Raw genomic sequence first — 19917 nt, 5'->3', positions numbered from 1 at the left:
TAGGGTTTCAAAGGAGCGGCTAGTGGATTTGGACTGTTGACCTTTTGGTTAACAGCTGAGCTCTTAACCACTGTGCCACGAGGCTGGGTATTGACGTGTAATGGAGTCTCTGGGTGGCTGAAATGGTTAAGAAGATTGGCTGCTAACCCAAAGTTGGTGGTTTGAGTCCACACAGAGGCATATTCAGTGGCAACTGGTTGGCGGGTTTGTTTGTTTTTTTGTTTATTGAGATGTGAAGCTGTCTGCATAAAAAAAAAAGGATAGGGCATAAGTATTGGCTGCTGTTGCTACAAAAATACAGATATGATTTCTCTAATTGGTCACTCCAGCATACACTGAAGAAAACTAAATATTTTAGGCTGTAATTTACAGGAGATAGAGGGCTCAGCGTGACTCCATACACCTCTAACAGTATCAGAAGCTTCCTTGAAGTTAATTTTGGTTCCAATTAGAGAAACACCAGTCCTCCCCCTACCAGTCAGTCTGTAATTGACTCAGGCAACTGCATTTCTCAACCCCAGGCCGGTGGATCCAGAACTGCAAGTAACCAGCCCCTCCTAACTCCCCGAGGACATCTTTTCTCTTCTGGGTTAGTCATCCCTCCCAGATTCTAAGCCGGAGGCATTTCACACTTATTCTAAAAGTGTCCATACTTTCTCTATTTCTCTTGTGTAAAGGATTGTTTCTCTCAGTTCATTTCTCAGGCAACTTTATGCATTAGCTAATGCTTCTTATGCAAACTCTAGTCTTTTGCATTTGAGAGGGACTGGTGGAAAAGAGGGAACCCCATTATACTGGGAGATCCCAGTCGTTGTGATCAAGAAACAATAACCACCAGGACTGCTCAACAAAGTGTACTACTCCTTGGTCTTGCCGAAGTCTCCCATCTCAAGCCAATACCTCATCCTTCCCGCATGTTGGGCCCAACTTCCTCCATCAATCTCTAGTGCAGCAACCTGTTGATTTCCTCTTAAATACTTATTAAATGTTGCTTTTTGAAAATTATTTGTTTATATACTTGCAGATACTCAAAAATACTTTCTAAATGCATACGTGAATGAATGAATGGAGATATAAGAAAATCAAAATTATTCACAAATTACCAAGAATGTTCATATGAAGCTGTGCTATTTAGTAAACCTAAGTGGGAATTATTGTCATTAAGAAGCACACACAGTTTATAAATGGAAACTACAGAGTCCTTATAATTGAGAAATAACACATATTTGAATGAAAGAAAGGTTGGTTGCCCATGAGATCTCTTTTTCAAAACATATAGGGGCCTGAGTGATAAATAGATCCCCAAAGGATTAGAAATTTTGATATGAGGTGAATAATGGTTGGAGAAATTTCATATATTAAGAGAATCTCAAATGTAATGTCCTTTAATGCTGTGACCTGTGAGATGCTAGTTGAGAGACACAGGTGTTTTTACTCATTGACTTTAGCCCTGCAGTGAATTGCATGAAGTCATTTAGACAGATTTTTGTCAAGTTCAAAGCCTTTTTACTTTGTAAGAATCTAGAAGTCTATTTTTTTCATGAATATGTAAACATTCTCTTAGTGATTAACTTAGAGATGTGAAAATAGCAGGCTTTTAGTATTGGCTTAATTGATGTATGGGTGCATGGGGATTAAGTTATAAACCTCTTATCAGTCATTAACATCAATTACCCTGTTACCATTAGACAAAATATACGTAAAATTATATATTTACATACATATATTGCTACATTCATATGTATATGTATGTGACATACATACACATAAATACAAAAGTACACTCATTTACAGGATGTTAACAATAAGAGAAACTAGTATGTAATGGTTTGACTAATTCAGCATTTCAGAGAAGACAATATATCTTTTTTATTTGATTGAAAATTGATGTCTATTGGTACTTTTAGATAAAATTATTTTTTTGTTTGTGTATCTGTATATGTGTAGAAATTATTTTCATAAAGTTTTTTGTTGTTGTTTTCTGAACACTCAAGTCAATTTAGACACATCAGCAGTTTGGTGATTTCATTTACAATAAGTTAACAGAAGTTTAAATTAAATTTATGGCAGTAATGTATGTTTCTTTGGGTTGCATGCACACCTCTCAAAAAAGTAAGAGTGAGAAGACGAAAGAGAGACTGAAATGGTGTGATAGTTTATGTGCTTGAGCATACCCTGAATTTTCATAGAGAAAAAATATTTACAAGTATTGAAGCCAGTTCACCTCCAAGCCAATTTAGGGTGGATAACATCTTTGTCAGTTTTTTTCTATAAATGCTCTCGTGACCTTTGTATCAGAGTTCACAGCAGGAAACTGAAAGCACTGTAGATATTTCAAATTGAAAGTAGTTAATACAGATAATTAAAAAAAAGAACCCAAATCCACTGCTGTTGAGTTGATTCCGACTCATATAATTAGAAGGATAAAACTCTCTGGAAGGATCGAAGAGGTTCTAGGCTGTATCTGCAGAAAAGACTTCTGAACAACACATGAATTATCTACAGTATGAGCTATGATCCCTAAACCACCACAGGAACCAGGTTGGTTCAAGAATATGTTACTTCCACTGCCCCAGTTCTATTTCACACAGGAAGCCAAAGAATGAGAATGTGGCTACCTGGAACCCTGGCATATGCACAGCTGTATTTGCTAGCAAAGACTGCCAAAGGGGAAGAAGAAGTGGCCTCTGTCTCATTTGTAATTTTCTGATCTCAACAACATATATAATTGATAAAGCCAACTGTATAGGGTGAGCTAGAGTTAGTTTTAGCCACTTCACGTAATCCATCACATCCGTTTAATCAGTGAAATGGAATACTTCCTCTCTAGGAACTTTCCAGGTTGTGTATCATTTAATTATCTGTTTCTAAATTAAAAAAAAAAAAAAAAGATTATGTTCTATTGTAGGTAAGTACCCCTGACCTCGTCTGTCCTACTGAATGCAGTCACAAAACCTGGAGAGAATGCAGCTTTTAAGGCCTTGAAAAGCAAATAATAGCAGACAAGGGAAGAAGACCATATTTAAATCTTAGAATTTGTGATGAGTTCACTATTATTTTTTCCTCCATTATCCCCTGGCCTGGACTAGAAACTAGAAAAAATATATATATTAGCAAAATAAACCTAAAGCAAGCTGAAGGAAGGAAATAATAAAGATAAGAGCGGAAATCAAATGCATTTGAAAAAAACAATTTTTCTCAAAAAATCAATGAACTCAAAGCTTGTTCTTTGAAAAAGTAATATTGATAAGCCCTGATCAAGACTGACAGAAAAAAAGGAAAGAAGAAACAAATTATCACTACTAGGAGCAAAAGAGGGGATACTATTAGAGACTCTGCAATCATAAAAAGAATAATAAGGGAATACTGTGGACAACTCTACCTACCTTAGTTTGACAACTGTGAAATTTGGCAACTTAGGTGAGATGAACCTATTCTTCAAAAAATGTAAACTACCAAAACTCACCCAAGGCAAAATAGATAACCTGTATAGTCCTATACCTAGTAAAGATATTCTATTTTTAGTTAAAATCTTCTGAAAAAGAAATTGTCAGGCCCAAATAGTTTCACTGGCAAATTCCACTAAACTTTAACACCAGTTCTACACAAGGCTTTCCAAAAAATAGAAGAAGGAATACCTCTTTTTTTTCGTATTTTTTTTTGTCTAAACAGGCCAACATTATCCTGACCACCAAAGCCAGATATTGTACAAGAAAATAAAACCACAAATCATATATGCAAAAATCTCAATAAAATATTAGAAAATTGAATCAAGCAATATACATGAGAATAATACATGATGGTCAAGTGGAGTTTATCCTAGGAGCACAAAATTAGTTCAGTATTCAATTCACAAAGTAGTTAAAAGAATCCACCATATTAAGATACTAAAGAAGAAAAACCACATGATCATAAGAATTGATGCAGAAAAGGTGTTTGGCAAAATTCAACATTCATTCCTGATAAAAACTCAGCAAACTAAGAATAGAATAGAACTTCTTCATCATGATAAAGGGCACCTAATAAAGACATACAGTCAACATTATACTTAATGATGAAAGACTGAACACTTTCCACCCAACTTAAAGAAGGAAAAAAAAGGATGTCTACTTCATCATTTGTATTAATCACTGTGCTGAATGTTTTTACATACAGATTGGAAAGGAAAAAAAATAAAACTGTCTTTATTCACAGATGCATGTGACTACGTAGCCCTTTGAAGGTAACTCATCCAGTAATTACACTCATTCATTGATGATTTTGTACTTGGATCATTGTATTCCTTTCCACAATCACTCCTGGCATGATGATTAGTAACTGCTTTAACCACACCCCTGATCCATCAAACAGCTTGGCCTCTTAACTCCAATGTTCTGTTGCTCTACCCCAGTTTAACCCTATGTTCCTACGAACGTACCCGTGGCTTGTCAATTCCCATATGTGCACTACTGTTGAAAACTCTACTTCAAGCCTCTCATTTTCTGTCCACCACCACCCAGTTGAGCAATTCTGCATCCCAATCAAGATCTACAACCTAATGATGCTACCAGAATCTTCTCAATATCAATTTGCCTTTCCTTATTCGGTCACTCCTCTCTTGCCAATTTGTATGTCATGGTCCCTCATTATTGTGATTGCTGTGGATTCACCCCCATCCTCCTCACCCCCTTCTACCTTCATTGCCTGTGCTGGTTAAATCCAACTCTCTGCTTTTTATGCACCTTCAAACACATGAATGAGAATGGAACAAAACAGACAAATGGGTTAGCTGATTTCCCATAAAATTAATGACCATAATCCTCAAATGGGCAATCCGTACTGTTTAGCTATTCATAGCATATTTATTTTTGTCCATTCTAGAAGATAACTTCTCTCCTTCTCTTAAAAACACCTGTTCTTCCATCTGGTCTCTCAGCTAATGATCTTGCCTCAAGTATCATCATGAAAATAGAAGGCAATGGACAATAACCTCCTCATCTTCTCAACACCAAAACACCCACTGCTGATTAAAGACAATAGTCTTTCTTGGTTTGTGGTTACTTTTGTTTTCTAATGTTTTCTCTTTCCTTTTAGATTTCTTGTATTTTGTAACACAGCACACTACAAGTAGATGAGTCCCTTTAATAATATTAGCTGGAGAACTACTATGTAAATATAAAATAATTCTTCCACATTAAGTGTGTATTTATCCATTTGTTTCTTTAATTATTTTTTAAATGAGAGTCCTTATCTCACACAACTGGAAAGACTATGAGAGGATTTGAAGACGGTCATTAAGAAGGGAGGTAGACTTAATGAATGGAACAAATAACATGGAATAAAAATATGTATAGCCCAGTAATTTGATCCTAAATTTTAGATCATAGATAACTTTGAGAAAAGGCTTTTACACACCAAAATATTCATGCAATTGTAGTGGTTCTTTTTTGAAACACATCTGTGGAACCCAAATCAATACCCCTGAGTGAGAGATACAATAAAAAAAGGGTTTATATATCAGGCTGGTATCATCCAAACAAAAGATGTTACTAAGTATATGCTAATTGGCAAGATGTCTACATATGTTTCATTTTAGAAGAACCTCTACCCATGGCCAGGGCTACTAAATGTATTGTAAATTGTTTTCAGGAGCCAAAATAATAATAACAATAAAGGACATTGAAGTTTGTAATGGCGTATTCAAAGCTGCTGCCGAGATAACTATACTATGGCTAGATTACTGACAAGCAAGTTATGAACCCTCTATTACATGGACATTTTTAACATGGATGTATTTATGTTACTAAAATGGCAGATCGCAGGATTAGCAGGATTTCATGATTATGCAGTTAACTGAATAATTTTGGCAATATAATCAAACAAATGTTGAAGCTTTTTTTTTTTTTTAAATGTTCAATTAGGTATTCAATTGACAGGAACACAGACTTGGAGAGATACTTTAATATTGATGCCAACAGTGGCGTTATCACAACTGCCAAATCTCTGGATCGAGAGACAAATGCTGTTCATAACATCACAGTCCTCGCAATGGAGAGCCGTAAGTTGTAAGGTTTAAAATTAAATTAGTCCGAAGACATTGGGAGTAGAGAACAGGTTGTCGTGAGGTTATAAACTCAACTTGAATCGTAGTAATTACTTATGTGAATTGAACAAAACTTGAAAATCCCTACTTTTCAAGCTGTGAAATATACTTATGTCCACTAGTTGAGTTTGCTAATATTTACAAAATTTATGAAAAGAAATGACTATAAAATAGCGAGCCTGAGTTACCTTCAGAGAGCTTCTTGTTACTTTGAGGTCATCTTTCATACGTTGGGTTTGTGCTATATGGAGTAGCTGAAATTGCTTTATGTACAAAAATCAGTAAATTTGTTACCTAGCCAAAACACCAAGGTTTGCATATTCTGATATTGGACTAATTTTAGTCTCTGATGAGAAAAACCATTGAAAGAGAATGTGTAATTACATGCATATATGTATATTATATACATATATTTTATATCTGCATATGTGTATAATATAAATGTGTATTCATACAAATATGAGCTCCAACATTGTATTAATATAGAAAAACATCCACTTACTAGTCAGTCTTTTTTCAATAATTTTCTGATATATACAGATACACATACATGTACGTGCATATACATCTATACATGTAAATATGCACACATTCCACATATATATAAAATATTTAGATTAGATAATCTGTAACTCTCTTTAAAGTCTACAGTGTTAGGGCTCCAGATTTTGTTTGAGGCTTGATCATTTCATTATTAGAATTGTGCTTTAGAGAGACAAACCTTTTTAGTTGATTCAAATTGTTTTGAATTTAAGGTTTTTTGGTAAAATGGCAGTGGAATAACAACTTTACTGTCAGAGTAAATCGTAAGACGTTTTCTTCTTTATTAGAGAATCCATCTCAAGTAGGGAGAGGCTATGTGGCCATCACTATACTCGACATCAATGACAACGCCCCCGAATTTGCCACAGACTACGAGACCACCGTGTGTGAGAATTCCCAGCCCGGGCAGGTAAGGGTCCTCAGAACACCTCACACCTCGTTTGTGATTACTTTAAAACTGTCCAGCAGCAGTTGCCTTTAAAATTCTACCAGCTTTAAGGTAAAGTATAATCAACTTGATTCAGCAGAACTAACACTTTGATGTGGAGCAGAAACTAATATTAACGGAATTTTCAAAATCTGGTTTAATTGAGATGGTGGAAATTCCTCAGCAAGAAAAGGTAAACATAAAAGCTCTGTTAAATGGTTAAAGGTTCAGACTTCTTTAAGGAGACGTATAGCATATCAAGCATCATTGGGCACTTTCCCATATTCCGTAGCAGGGTTGCAGTACCTTGAAATTCTAACAGTTAAGGGGAGCCCCGTCTCCGTTTGGTTTGTTCGCCTCATCTATATTGTTCTGTGTTCTGTGATGTTTACTGGGATGGATTAATCAGTTGGCGCAGCTGATTCCTGGGGTTCACAGAAGTAAATTCGAGCATGAATTTTGAAAAGGACTTGATTTGTTTTTCAGAGTCCTTTCTCAGTTGGATTCATATTAGCGTGTCTGGTCCTTCTCTTTTCCCCCAGCTCAGTCTGGAAGATGGCATTTCTTGTAAGGTTAAGATTGCTTGCTCCTGCCTCAGAGAACATATCCAAGTACACCACCAGGCACTCATGCCTTACACTCTCTGTGCCTAGGTTATCCAGAAAATCAGTGCTGTGGATAAAGATGAGCCGTCAAACGGACACCAGTTCTACTTCAGCTTAACAACTGATGCAACAAATAACTACAACTTTTCACTGAAAGATAACAAAGGTAGGGTGTTGCTATTGTTACTTGCAGAGGCAGCAGGTACATATTAAGGAAGTGCTTTTTCTCTCTCGGGAATGCTGATTATGGATTTTTTTTTTTTTTAATCAGCAAGGACATTAATTAAAGGACAGTGAGCCCCTGAAGTAATTTTTAATCTATGGATTTTCTGTCATGAAGAAGAAGCTGAGATTTAAATCATTTTAGACCTAAAGCCAAATTGAAGTGAAAGCCAGATCCCTCTTTCTCTTTCTTTTCTTCTAGAAACACTTGCTTTCTTATGTGTATACCAAGCTTCCTAGCCAAATTAGCTAATTTGTTAAGGGCCATGCCTTAATAAGGATTGTGCTACATAGGTGTAACTGGAGACATTAAGGATATAATTCAGCTTTATACATTTCAGCCTAAGTCAACTTTATACTTAATATTTTCAATAAAAACATCAGTTACTCTTTTACATTTATTGCAAAAATAAAAGTAATACCTGCAAATGATAAAATGTACTCGTCATGCAATGAAATATAAAATAACAAAAATAACTCTATCTCATCCCAAGTCCCATTTATCTGCTTCAAAGGTAGACACTATTTTATCAGTTTTCTAACTGTCATTCTAGAAATATTTTACAAATACCTACAATTGGATTCTCTTTTTGATTAATAATACATATTGACGATACGTGAATGTTTAATGGAAGCATGAGAACGTACTATCTATTCTCTAATTTCAAATTTATGTATTATATATGATTTTTCATTTAAGGTGTTTATTTTAACAGAATGAAAAAATTTACAAGTGATTTAAAGTGAGAATAATGCTCCCCACCAATTCACAAACTGGAAAAATCCAGTTCTTTCTTTTGTTCAGGTTATATATGTGAATCAACTTTCAGGGGAAAAAATGTAGAGACAGATTTGCTAGTCAAATACTGTCTTATCTAAAAAGCCTTGCTCAAACAAGATGTGACATCACTAGTGCTTTTGACAAAGTCCAGCACTGTCTTTAGTCCAGAAAATCCAACTTTGGTCTCAAAAATTCAATTTGAAAGTGACAATTGTTCCTTATCCCATTCTCCATTAATGGGAACACTGTCTTATTCCTTTAGTAATATGAAAGGAAGAGTATCCTCTCTGCGCTAATACCAACTCTCTGACTTAATTATAGTGGGAAGGGCCTACTGTCCGCCCTTGGATTCAGCCACCTCAAATGCAGAGGGGGGCGTTTCTGACCTGCAGAAGAAGAGTGTGGGTATCCCCCTGTGCCATCATCCAGTACCACCATGATTGTTGATGGCCCATGCACCAACAGGATAGCTACTGCTGCCACACAATTGAAAGATTTCCCCAAACCAAGCCCAGAGCTCCCTTGCCTCTACCTTGAAGGAAAATGTGCAAATAAAGAGAGAGGGTCAGTTCTTATGTTGACTTCTGTTTTAGGGAGCAGATGGAGAATATTATGAGTTGTATGATCTCTTTCCCAAATCAAGGGCTTTCCTTGCATGCTGTGCATTTCAGCATGGACATCTCAATTTGTTTTGTTGTTGTGGATGTTATTTTGCTTTTAAGAATGTTAGATTACAAATCAACAACTTCATAAAACTTTTTGTATAAAGTCATATATACATATAACACCTGAGCTGGTAGAGGGCAAAGATAAAGAACTGCATGTATATGTGTGCATGTGTGTGTGTGCATGTGTGTGTGTGAGTGTGTATGGTTAAGTATATAGGAACATACTCAAAACAATGTCCTTAAATAAGGTTTTTGAGTGAGTACCTTCTCAGATTCATGTATTTTAAAATAAAAGTTTTGTTTACCAAAAACCCTATGAATTGGAATCTGAAAATCAAGCAGTTTTATTCTTACTTCATCTGTGATAACAGGTAGTACGTCATCTACAGCTTCAAATGTGCTCACTGTTTATGCTCTTTTTTAAGACAGAACAGATTCCAGCTTATTGTTTCATTAATTCTTTCATGCTGGCATTGGATAAACATCTTTTTGAGAGTTTGGGAAGACTACATCTATTAAAGAACTCTATATCCTTCCTGTTTTTCCTTTATATTTTTATTAAGTCAAGTTAATTTAAAGGATGCTATAAATTATCTCCACCACCTGCCTGTCAGTTTGTCATACGGTGGTGGCTTGTGTGTTGCTGTGATTCTGGAAGCGATGCCACTGGTATTTCAAATACCATCAGGGTCACTCGTGGTGGACAGGTTTCTGCAGAGCTTCAAAACTGAGACAGACTAGGAATAATTCCCTGGAAATCTGTTTCCAAAAGTTAACCAATGAAAACCTTATGGGTCACAACAGAACATTGTCTGACTCACCTGCTTTAGATACGTCATTAGGAAGGATCAATCCCTGGAGGAGGACATCACATTTGGTGAAACAGAGAGCCAGTGATGGTGTGGGAGACCCTTGGTGAGATGGTTTGGCAGAGCAGCCATAAAGATGAACTCAAACCTGCTGGCAATTGTGTGGATGACACAGGACCTAATAACATTTCATTCTGAAGTACATAAGGTCACCAAGAGTTGGAGTCGACAGGACAGCCGCTATAACAACAACATAAAGTATCTAATTAGTTGATTAGCATAAATTAGCTGGAGAAATAGCTAGCATATAAAAAACAAATTCGTTTTCTGTTCTAGAAATCACAGTTACAGGCTACAGACTTACTGATCACTATTAGAGTTTTCTTAATTACCAAAATTGTTTAGATGAAATAAAATAGTGAATAGAAATTAAACAAAACTTAACTGTTTTTCCACTGACAAAATGTTTATATACACAGGGTTTTGGTAACAATATATACCAATATGGAGTTTTTTAAAAAATTGAAATTCTCTCTTGAATGTCTGTGCATTCTCAAATAAAGCTAGAGTAGCTTATTTTACTTGTTTCTATATTGGGCTTAGAAATTTGTCCAAGAAAGGATGGGCTGAAATATTTCATTTGGACTATCTGATGATGCTGCAAAAATATTAACTCATTAATTTCCACCATCCTTTCTGTAAGTGTATGGTTTGAAATTTTAGAGAGGTAAAAGGGTGCAGTACATGCATTTTTTTAAAAAAAGTTTCACTGAACATGAGTAAAACGTGAACATTTTCATATTCAATTTCACCTTGTAACTATTCTTTGGGTTGCAACTCAGTGTGTAGAATAACATAAATATCTTAAAATGTAGTAAATTTCACCAGTATTTGGAAATATGGCTCTGTATCTAAAGACACTCAGGGAGGATAGCCAGGGCTTTCCTTAATTTAGAAACCAAAGTAAACCGTAAAGAATCAAATAAAGTTTGGAAACACTGATTCCATCAGAAAACTTGGGTCATATGTGTCACTTTCTTTCTCTTAGACAACACGGCCTCAATACTAACCAGGAGAAACGGCTTCCGGAGACAGGAGCAATCTGTTTACTATCTGCCGATTTTCATAGTGGACAGCGGCTCACCTTCGCTTAGTAGCACCAACACTCTCACCATCCGGGTGTGTGACTGTGATGCAGACGGCATCGCCCAGACCTGCAATGCGGAGGCGTACGTCCTACCCGCGGGCCTCAGCACCGGAGCCCTGATAGCAATCCTGGCTTGTGTCCTGACGTTATTGGGTACGTACCGCTTCAGTGCTCACGCTGTAGGAACAGTCACAGCACTTGCACAGATAACCGTGTATCAAAACTTTCATATTTTCTCTTCCCTTCTTTTCTAGTATCCCGTAGAGATCATATGCAGATATTCTACTAGATGATGTTTTGTCTCACTGAGAAACATACACTTGAATTGTTTGGCCACAGTTTCTAGTAGAGTATTTAAAGTATAACTCAGAAAAAAACAATACGACTTTCACCTTTAAAAAAAGCAGCGACAATAAATGGTTTATGTTTAAAATTTACTTTTTTCTAGATTTTTTATTAAAAAATACCATATCCTAGCTATTTGATTTAAAATATTCTACATGGGAGATGGACCAGAGAGAATCTTTTTATACTGTTTTTATAATAGACTTACTTATTTTAGGAATTATGGTCTTATATCCTACCTTTTTTTCAGAAAAGATTTAAGGTGGTTTTCTTAAATTATTGGCAAATTTTAAAAGATTGTAATTTCAGCAATACAAAAGTTATAATTTACCAAGGAGCATTAACATATTTAATCCTACTTTTCCCTGATTATTTTTCTATTTGATAAAATTAGATTTGTAGCTCATTCATATTAGAACTGCAGTTTTATGAGAGATTACAAGGCATCCTTTTAAAAATGGGAAACATCCAACACAGCCATTGGGTGATGGGGCTTATTTGCTAACTGTATTCTCCTTTGGAGTGTAACTTTCTACAGCAGTGACAACAAAGCATTTAATATTGTACCTGAGACTGTACTATGTGTTTACCAGAGATTTAATAAAATTAGTAAATCCATAATATATCTTCACAAGAACAGCATTTAACAATGGCAACATTGACATACAACATCATCACTGAATGTTTAAAAACTAGGTTTGTAGAGTTAGGTAAACCTAGATGTTATTACTGCCTCCAACACTCACTAGTTCTTCATCAGGGGAAAATTAATCCATCTAATACTGGTTTCTTAATCTAAAAAGGGGGGAAATAATAGAATTAGCCTCATAAAGTTGTGAGAATTAAATAAGCTAATTCATGTAAAGAACAGAACACCTACTATCTAGTGAACACCTAAAAGTTTCTAGCATCCTGTAAAAATTCTTGCTCAAATGTAGTCCTTTCTTCCAAAGGATTTGAAATATGTGTTAACCAAAGTAGAATTTGTCAATTTTCACCTATATCTATCTTCATCTAACTTTATGAATAAACTCTTTCTTCTGATTTCTCTCCCATTCTTGCTCTTCCTATCACCCTAATTTATTTGCACCTGAAATCTTTAAATAAAAAAAGATGACCCCAAAATTAGCATAGCTATGAATCTCCCAGTCAGTCATGGGGTTCTTTTGTATAAGTTGAGTAAAACCTGAGTGGTAGATATTATTGTCATACTCAAATGTCATGGTAAAGTTATTAATCCAGTGCCTCAATTATTTTCCATGCAGAAAAATTTCAGCAGTATACAGCAAGATGCTCTGCTTGAATAAAAATTATGCCCCATCACCACCACTAATTTTATTATACGTTTTTATCATAGTTGAATACATAGTCATTGACATACGCCGTTATTTTTCCACCAGGTTGAAAGCACTTAAAAAAAATTTGTGAATGATTGACACATTCAGTTATTACCTCAGTGTATTTTTTTATTTTTAGGAAGTGATCAGAGAAAGTAATTTCAGCTGTTTTGTTTTAAAATATGACTTCAATATTAAATATTGCACATCTGTTCAGAGAATATTATACCTAGATTCTTTCTCTCATTCTGCACAAAAAGAGCTTTTTTGCTGCATGCTAAAGCTGTCACTGAATTTACTATATTAAGTTTTGGGTTTTTTTTGCTTAGACTTTGAGGTCCAAGTAATTGAGGTCCTGTAGCATTCCCTCTAGCTCTTTGCTCCTCAGATACAATTGGGATTAGTTAGACTGAGCCAGCTTCATAAACACTGGTTTAATAAGGTGTTTGTGGAAACTCACTGCTCACTGAATGGCATTCAAGCCCTTTCTATGTGTCTGGGGTGGCTAGCTTGACATTTAGCTGTCATGCATCTTTTTACTCCTCTTCCTGATCTACCAAGTGGTAAACCGTATTTGCTCTCTTGTTACTGTGGCTACGCACGAGTGTGTTCAGCTGGAAAGTATTTGTCTACTTTTGTAAATGATAGTGAACATTCTTTAAGTAAAAAATACATTATATTGCTGAGAAAAAAATGATGACACTGTGTAAAAGATTGATCCTTGTCATACCCTATAACAATAGAACACATTTGACGTGGCAGTCCTAGTGAAAATAGCGAGTAGATTGAAATGGCTAATGGGTCCTTTTCAAACGTGTGTGAGCATTCTAAAAAATGTATGACCTTTAATAAGCTCTTAAGAGGTGCTAGATGTTAGCCTAAATGCTTTACAAGCATTATATAATTTAATTTCCCCCTACACATTTCTGAGGGCTATTATTATTATTATTCCTACTTTTTATGTGGGGAAACTGTAGCTTAGAGATACAGAAACATGCACAAAGTCATAGAGCGAATGAGCATCAGAGCCAGAGCCCAAGCACAGGTAAGACTGCCCCCTCAACTTCTTTAAAAGGTATTTTTTTCCTTTGTGTTTTCCAGTATGAAAGACCCATCTGTCTCTGGGAAATGCCCGTAGGTCTGTGGGTAGCATTGTCCAGGCACTGCCAAATTACATGTAAACAGTATCTTTCATCTGCTTTACATAGCAGCCTTATCATTTCTTTGTTAACTCTGAGTTTCTAAAGTATTCTCCAGTTACTTCTAACCTTGTGATAGCACAGTTAAAATTGTGTATGTTAAATTTGAGATTATATTAGAGTGCAACCAAATACAATATACCAATTTTCTCTACATGTAAACTATTCATTGTACTTAGGTCAGTTTTGTTCTCTACGTTAAGAGTCAAACAAAATCATTCTAACTCTCATATTTAAAGAAAAACTTGGTGATAGTAATTAGTCTTTGTCTTGAGGCGCTGGAGTATGTATCTCCTTTTTGCAGATTATTTACAAATCAGTGTGTCTGTCTAATTCAGATATTTCTCAGATCTAGATAGCTATATTCAGCATTCTGTTGGAAAGCTCCTCATCCAACCCTTCCCCCTCCCTAGGAAATATGGCTTTAAGCCCATAATGACTATTATTTAACACAAACATGTAGTGCTTACTATGTGTAGCACTATTCTAAGCACGTTACAAATACAAACTCATTTCATCTTTATAAAATGACATGAAGTAGTCCCTACGGGTTAAGTACTATTATCATCACCATTTTGGAGAGGAGAAAACTGAGGCAGGGAAAGGTGATGTATCTTGCCCATGTACACACGGCCAGTAAATGGAGAAGCAGGAATTCAAAGCAGATGAGGGCCTTAAATGGGCAGGGCCAGTGTTCCCAGAGAAGGGATTTGAGGCATATTCCATGGGTTATAATATATAAGAGTGAGTTGACTGGGGTATGAAATGAGCAGAGTATGAAGACAAGTAGGAAGTAAAATTGGAGTCAAAGGCGACTTAAAAGTTCCTGGTTTGAGTATATGCTTGATTGAAAAAGATCAGAAGTTATGAAACAGATTGTACCCATTGCCTCCCAGTTGATTCCAACTCATACCGACCCTGTAGGACAGAGTAGAACTGCCTCGTAGGATTTCCAAGGCTGTAATCTTAACAGGAGCAGACTGCTACGCCTGAGGAATGGCTGCTGGGTTCGAACCTCTGACCTTGGAGTTAGCAGCCAAGCACTTATCCACTGCACCACCTGGGCTCCTCTTGAATCAGATTAACAAACCCACTGCCATCAAACCAATTTCCAACTCATAGTGACCAAACAGGACAGAGTAGACCTGTCCCGTAGGGTTACCAAGGCTGTAAATCTTTACAGAAGCAGCAGACTGCCACATCTTTCTCCCGTGGGGCGGCTGGTAGGTTTGAACTGCTGACCTTCTGGGTTAGAGCCAAGCACTTTAACCACGGCATCACCAGGGCTCCTAAATCAGATTAGAGGGAAGTTAATGAATTTATATCTGGAAGCTTTGAATGTCAAATGAGTGAGAGATATTTGTGCAGAAAACTGCAGTAGTAAAAGTAGTGATGGTAACAATAACAATGATAATTACCATTTATTATGTACTTACCCTATGCTGAAGTTTATATGTATTTATTATTAATAAAAATTGTGGGTAGTCATTTGTAAATACGTTCTGATTAATCCAGAAAGTTAGATGTGAGTCATCAGTAATGACCATATGTAGGAGGTAGTTGAAATCCTTGGGTTTCAGTGAGCTCACTTAGGAAGAGTGTTGGGTCAAAAAGGAGGAAAATAAGGATAGAACTTGAGGAACACACACTGTAAGTGTTGCTTATTAGAGAAGAGCAGCCCCCAAAACAAACCATGGTTTGAGAGGCTTTAAATTGGGACTTTTCTTTTAAAGGAGCTTCAAGATGCCTCATGATATTCTATTGAATTATTTCAGTAGAGCTTACCCATATTGGGGTTCCTGGTGGAAGTTCTGTGTGTCAGATATGACAGATATGATATAAAGGAAGGGCTGAAAAGTGTCCATTGTGTTTGACAGATAGATGTCAAGATTATCAGTAACCTTAGTCTCAGGTTACTGATACTAATATGGGAAGTAGCAATATGAGAAAATCCACATTACTCTTGTTGAGGAGTAAGCAGCATATAAGAAAGTGGAACTACGGAGTAGGCTGCATTTCTAAAAAAGGGAAAATCAGTGAAATTGAGTGTAGATGCAGATAAATTGTTGGTTGGAAATGGCAGGAAACTGTTCCCACTTGGTGACCTCTCTGTGTTCTCATGAGAGCGAGGGGTCCTAGTGGAGTAGTGGGGCTTGGAATTGACATTGAAATGGGTTAGAGGTTTCCTTGTAATGGTTGTTCCTGATCAAAAGCCACTAAATTAAAATTCAATTCAATATTAAAACAAAATTAGTGACATTTAATTAGTGCCAAATGGAGAAACTGTAACAGATTTTTTCATAATTTTTATACAAGTCAATAGGATCAAAGAAGAGTGAAGAGTCAATAAATTGAAAGATATTGAATGACTAAGTTCTGCTTGCTCATTGATTTGGGTAACTATTTTAAATAAATTATTGAATTTGAATATGGATTGTGCTAGCTTTTTTATTTAAGTCATTTTTCAGTTATACCTTATAGATACAGCAATAATTGCAGTTCTAATAGCAGTTTAACTGTTCAATGTATTCTTTGGCAGTAAAACATTTAGATTAGTATACTCTAACGCCGCATGCAACTGAGATTTTTCTGATATTTCTGAATATTTTGTTTAGATCAAAGGTCCAAAAGAAATATACAGCGAGTCACAGGTGTGAACTGCATGTGTAATTTTAAATTCTCTAGTAACCTCATTAGAAAGAGCAGAAAGGAACAAGTGAAAATAATGTTAAATATATTTCAGTTAATAATACCCAAAATATTCTCATTTTAACATATAATCAGTAAAAATTAATGATATATTTTACATTTATTAAAAAAAATTCAATCTTTAAAATCACATGTGTACTTTACACTTAGAGCTCATTTCAATTCAGAAAAGCTACATTTCAAGTGCTTAATAGTTACATTTGACCAGTGGCTCCTGTAGTGGACAGTCCAGATTCAGACAATCCTTCGAGGATTAATAAGAAATTCTGATTGTTTATACAGACCACAGAGAAAAAAGCCTGTTGAAATGCTGTTTCTTAGTGAAGGCTGACTCATCTTTCATGTCCTAGCTCAAATATGCTCTCTCCTGTAAGACTTTCTCTGAACATCCTGGCCAGAAATAATCACTTACCTATGTTTCCCTGGTGGTATAGTGGTTAAGCGCTTGTCTGCTAACCAAAAGGTTGTTGGTTTGATCCCACCAGCCACTCCCAGGGAGAAAAATGTGGCAGTCTGCTTCTGTAAAGATTACAGCCTTGGAAACCCTATGGGCAGTTCTACTCTGTCCTATCAGGTCACTATGAGTTGGAAACAACGCCACAGCAATGGATTTGGTATTTTATATTTCTGTATAGAGCAGTATTTTATACTGCTGTATAATTCATTGCATTGTATAATAGTTGGTTGAATATTTTTAATACAAAATATTGTGCTTCTTCATGGCAGGAGCTACCTATCTCCAGTCATAAGGCCTTGCCTATCATTTATTAATCTATTTAACAAATATTTATTGAATGCATACTGGCTACCAAGTATTGTCCTGTGTGCTTGAGGTACATTAGTGGTGGGGGGGGATTCACTGCTCTTACAGGGCTCACACCTTTAGCAGATCAGTGCTCAGTAAAAAATATTGTTGAAGTAAATGAAATTCAGATTTTAAACTTGTGGTGGTGTCTGTAAACAATGGGTTAAATTTAAGGATGTGATATTTATTGGGGATACATATAAAATCTTGCAATTTGATTAAAAAAAATTTTTCTTTATGCTGTTTTTGGTGGAAGAGACCTAGTAGTTTTAAATGAACACCAGACTCAATATTTGAAATATGTTTTTTAAAAAATAAAATACGTGAATGGAAATAATTCCTTTTTTATATAAATAGCCTTCTTTGGCAGTGGTATCATTGTGTAGTGTTGGATTACATCCAGAGAATTCTGCCTAGTCTGGGTGCCACAACTGGATATTGAATCTTCTGACATTTGCAAGCACAGAAGCCCTGGAGTAGGGAGAAAAATGTGAGACAGAACTCAAATTCTTAAAGAATCCAGACGAACTGGGGCAGTTGAGAGTAGGAGACTCCCTAAGACTATCGCCCTGAGATACTCTATGAGCCTTGAACCCAGACTACCCCCTGAGGTTACCTTTTAGCTAAATAACAGATTGGCACATAAAATAAAGAGTATTAGCAGTGAGTATTTGCACCTTTATAAAATTATCTGCATGAGACCAAATGGTCAACAATTACTCTAAAGCAAAGATGAAAGGATAAGGGAACAGGGAAACCAGATTACGGGAAGCAAAATATCCAGAAGAAATTAATGAGAATGTTAACACATTGTGAAAAATGTAAACAGGGTCTCTGACAATTTGTGTAGTAATTATTAAATGAGAACCAAATTTGCTGTGTAAATTTTCACCAAAAACACAATAAAATATTATTTCAAAAAAGAAAAGCTATGAGTGACACTTTTAGAGCAAATATATATGATATTCAAAGAGTCTGCCATCTTTAATAAGCTATGACTGTTGCTGATAGAAGGAGTGAATTGGAGAGAAGGGCTTCTTAATTATAGAGACAGAAGGAAAATACTCTTTAAATACTAGGATTATCTCCGTAGTCCCCAAAGAACAGTTAATATTTGTTCTATGTAAAGGATAACATTTATTTTTCACACATCCTCAAGCAGTTATAGATTAGCCACAAGGAAGTTGGTTAGGACCCTAGGACTGAAATACTTTAAAGACGATCCAATAAAAATCGTGTTCCAGTTGAAGTGTCTAGATTTCTCTCTGCCTTAGACCACCTTGAAGTTGAGAATAAAGGGGCCCATTAGTTTACAGTATGGTGTATGTTTTTCGCTTCTGTACTTTTTCTGTTTTTCCTTCCTTTCATTCCTCTCAGTTTGGGGAGAATAGTGCTGTCCTGGTCTGCATGCTTCTCCACACATATGCACATCTGTACCTTCTTACAGCTACTTGCACTATGATTTGTACTGTATTTACGTGTGGCGGCTGCTAACTCAAAGGTCAGTGGTTTGAAACCACCAGCCACTCGGAGGGACACAGGTGTGGCAGTCTGCTTCCGTAAAGATTATAGCATTGGAAACCCTATGGGGGCAGTTCTGCTCTGTCCTGTAGGGTCACTGTGAGTTGGAAGCAACTTGATGGCAAAGGTTTTTTTTTTTTTTTTTTTAAATAGCCTACAAAGTCATAAATGGCTTGCATGTAGGGGCCCTCTCTTGTTTACTATTATTCCAGGACCCAGCACTGTTACCTACACACGGGGATACTCAGTAGACGTTGAATTGTTATGAAGCTGAAGCTGAATACTAAAACCAGAAATTTAGGTCAGCATGATGTGTTTACTGCTCCAGTAGAATACCAACTTCTCATGTCTGCTCTTCCCCTCCTCTTATCTTTGGTCCAGTCAGAGTGATTTATTTTTTGAAAGATAACTCTGATCACGTCATGCATTGCTTTAAAACACTTCTGTGCTTGGACCTGCAGGGTGGACTACTGCCTGCATCTCCAGCCTCATCTCCCACCTTCCTTTGCTGTCCAGCCACATTGACCTCAGGACCTTTGCTCATACCATTCACTATGCCAGGAAGGTTCTTCCATATCTCCTGCCCACATCCTGCAGCTATTCTCATTTAAGGCTTCCTGTGGCTTCCTCCTCTGGATCTGTTTCCCCTAATATATTGATTTTCATGAGACCACATTTCCCTCTTTTGGAATACTTGTCACACTTCTACTTTTGTTT

At 36.1% G+C, this 19917-nt stretch overlaps 1 protein-coding gene across 2 annotated transcripts in view; it reads left to right on the top strand.

Annotated features, from left to right (window-relative positions):
- Positions 1-19917, top strand: part of CDH7 (cadherin 7) — a 125937-nt gene that overhangs the window by 100896 nt on the left and 5124 nt on the right. For both annotated transcript variants that reach the window (XM_004389455.2, XM_023724443.1), the window contains 4 exons: positions 5901-6037; positions 6913-7034; positions 7706-7823; positions 11186-11437. In XM_004389455.2, coding sequence (XP_004389512.1) covers positions 5901-6037; positions 6913-7034; positions 7706-7823; positions 11186-11437 — 629 coding nt within the window. The remainder of the gene's footprint in view (positions 1-5900; positions 6038-6912; positions 7035-7705; positions 7824-11185; positions 11438-19917) is intronic.

Source organism: Trichechus manatus, unplaced genomic scaffold (genome assembly GCF_000243295.1).
Source record: "Trichechus manatus latirostris isolate Lorelei unplaced genomic scaffold, TriManLat1.0 scaffold00246, whole genome shotgun sequence".
Classification (NCBI taxonomy): Eukaryota; Metazoa; Chordata; class Mammalia; order Sirenia; family Trichechidae; genus Trichechus; species Trichechus manatus.
Note: the sequence above shows the minus strand (reverse complement) of the source record. Positions and strands in the feature narration are given on the sequence as shown.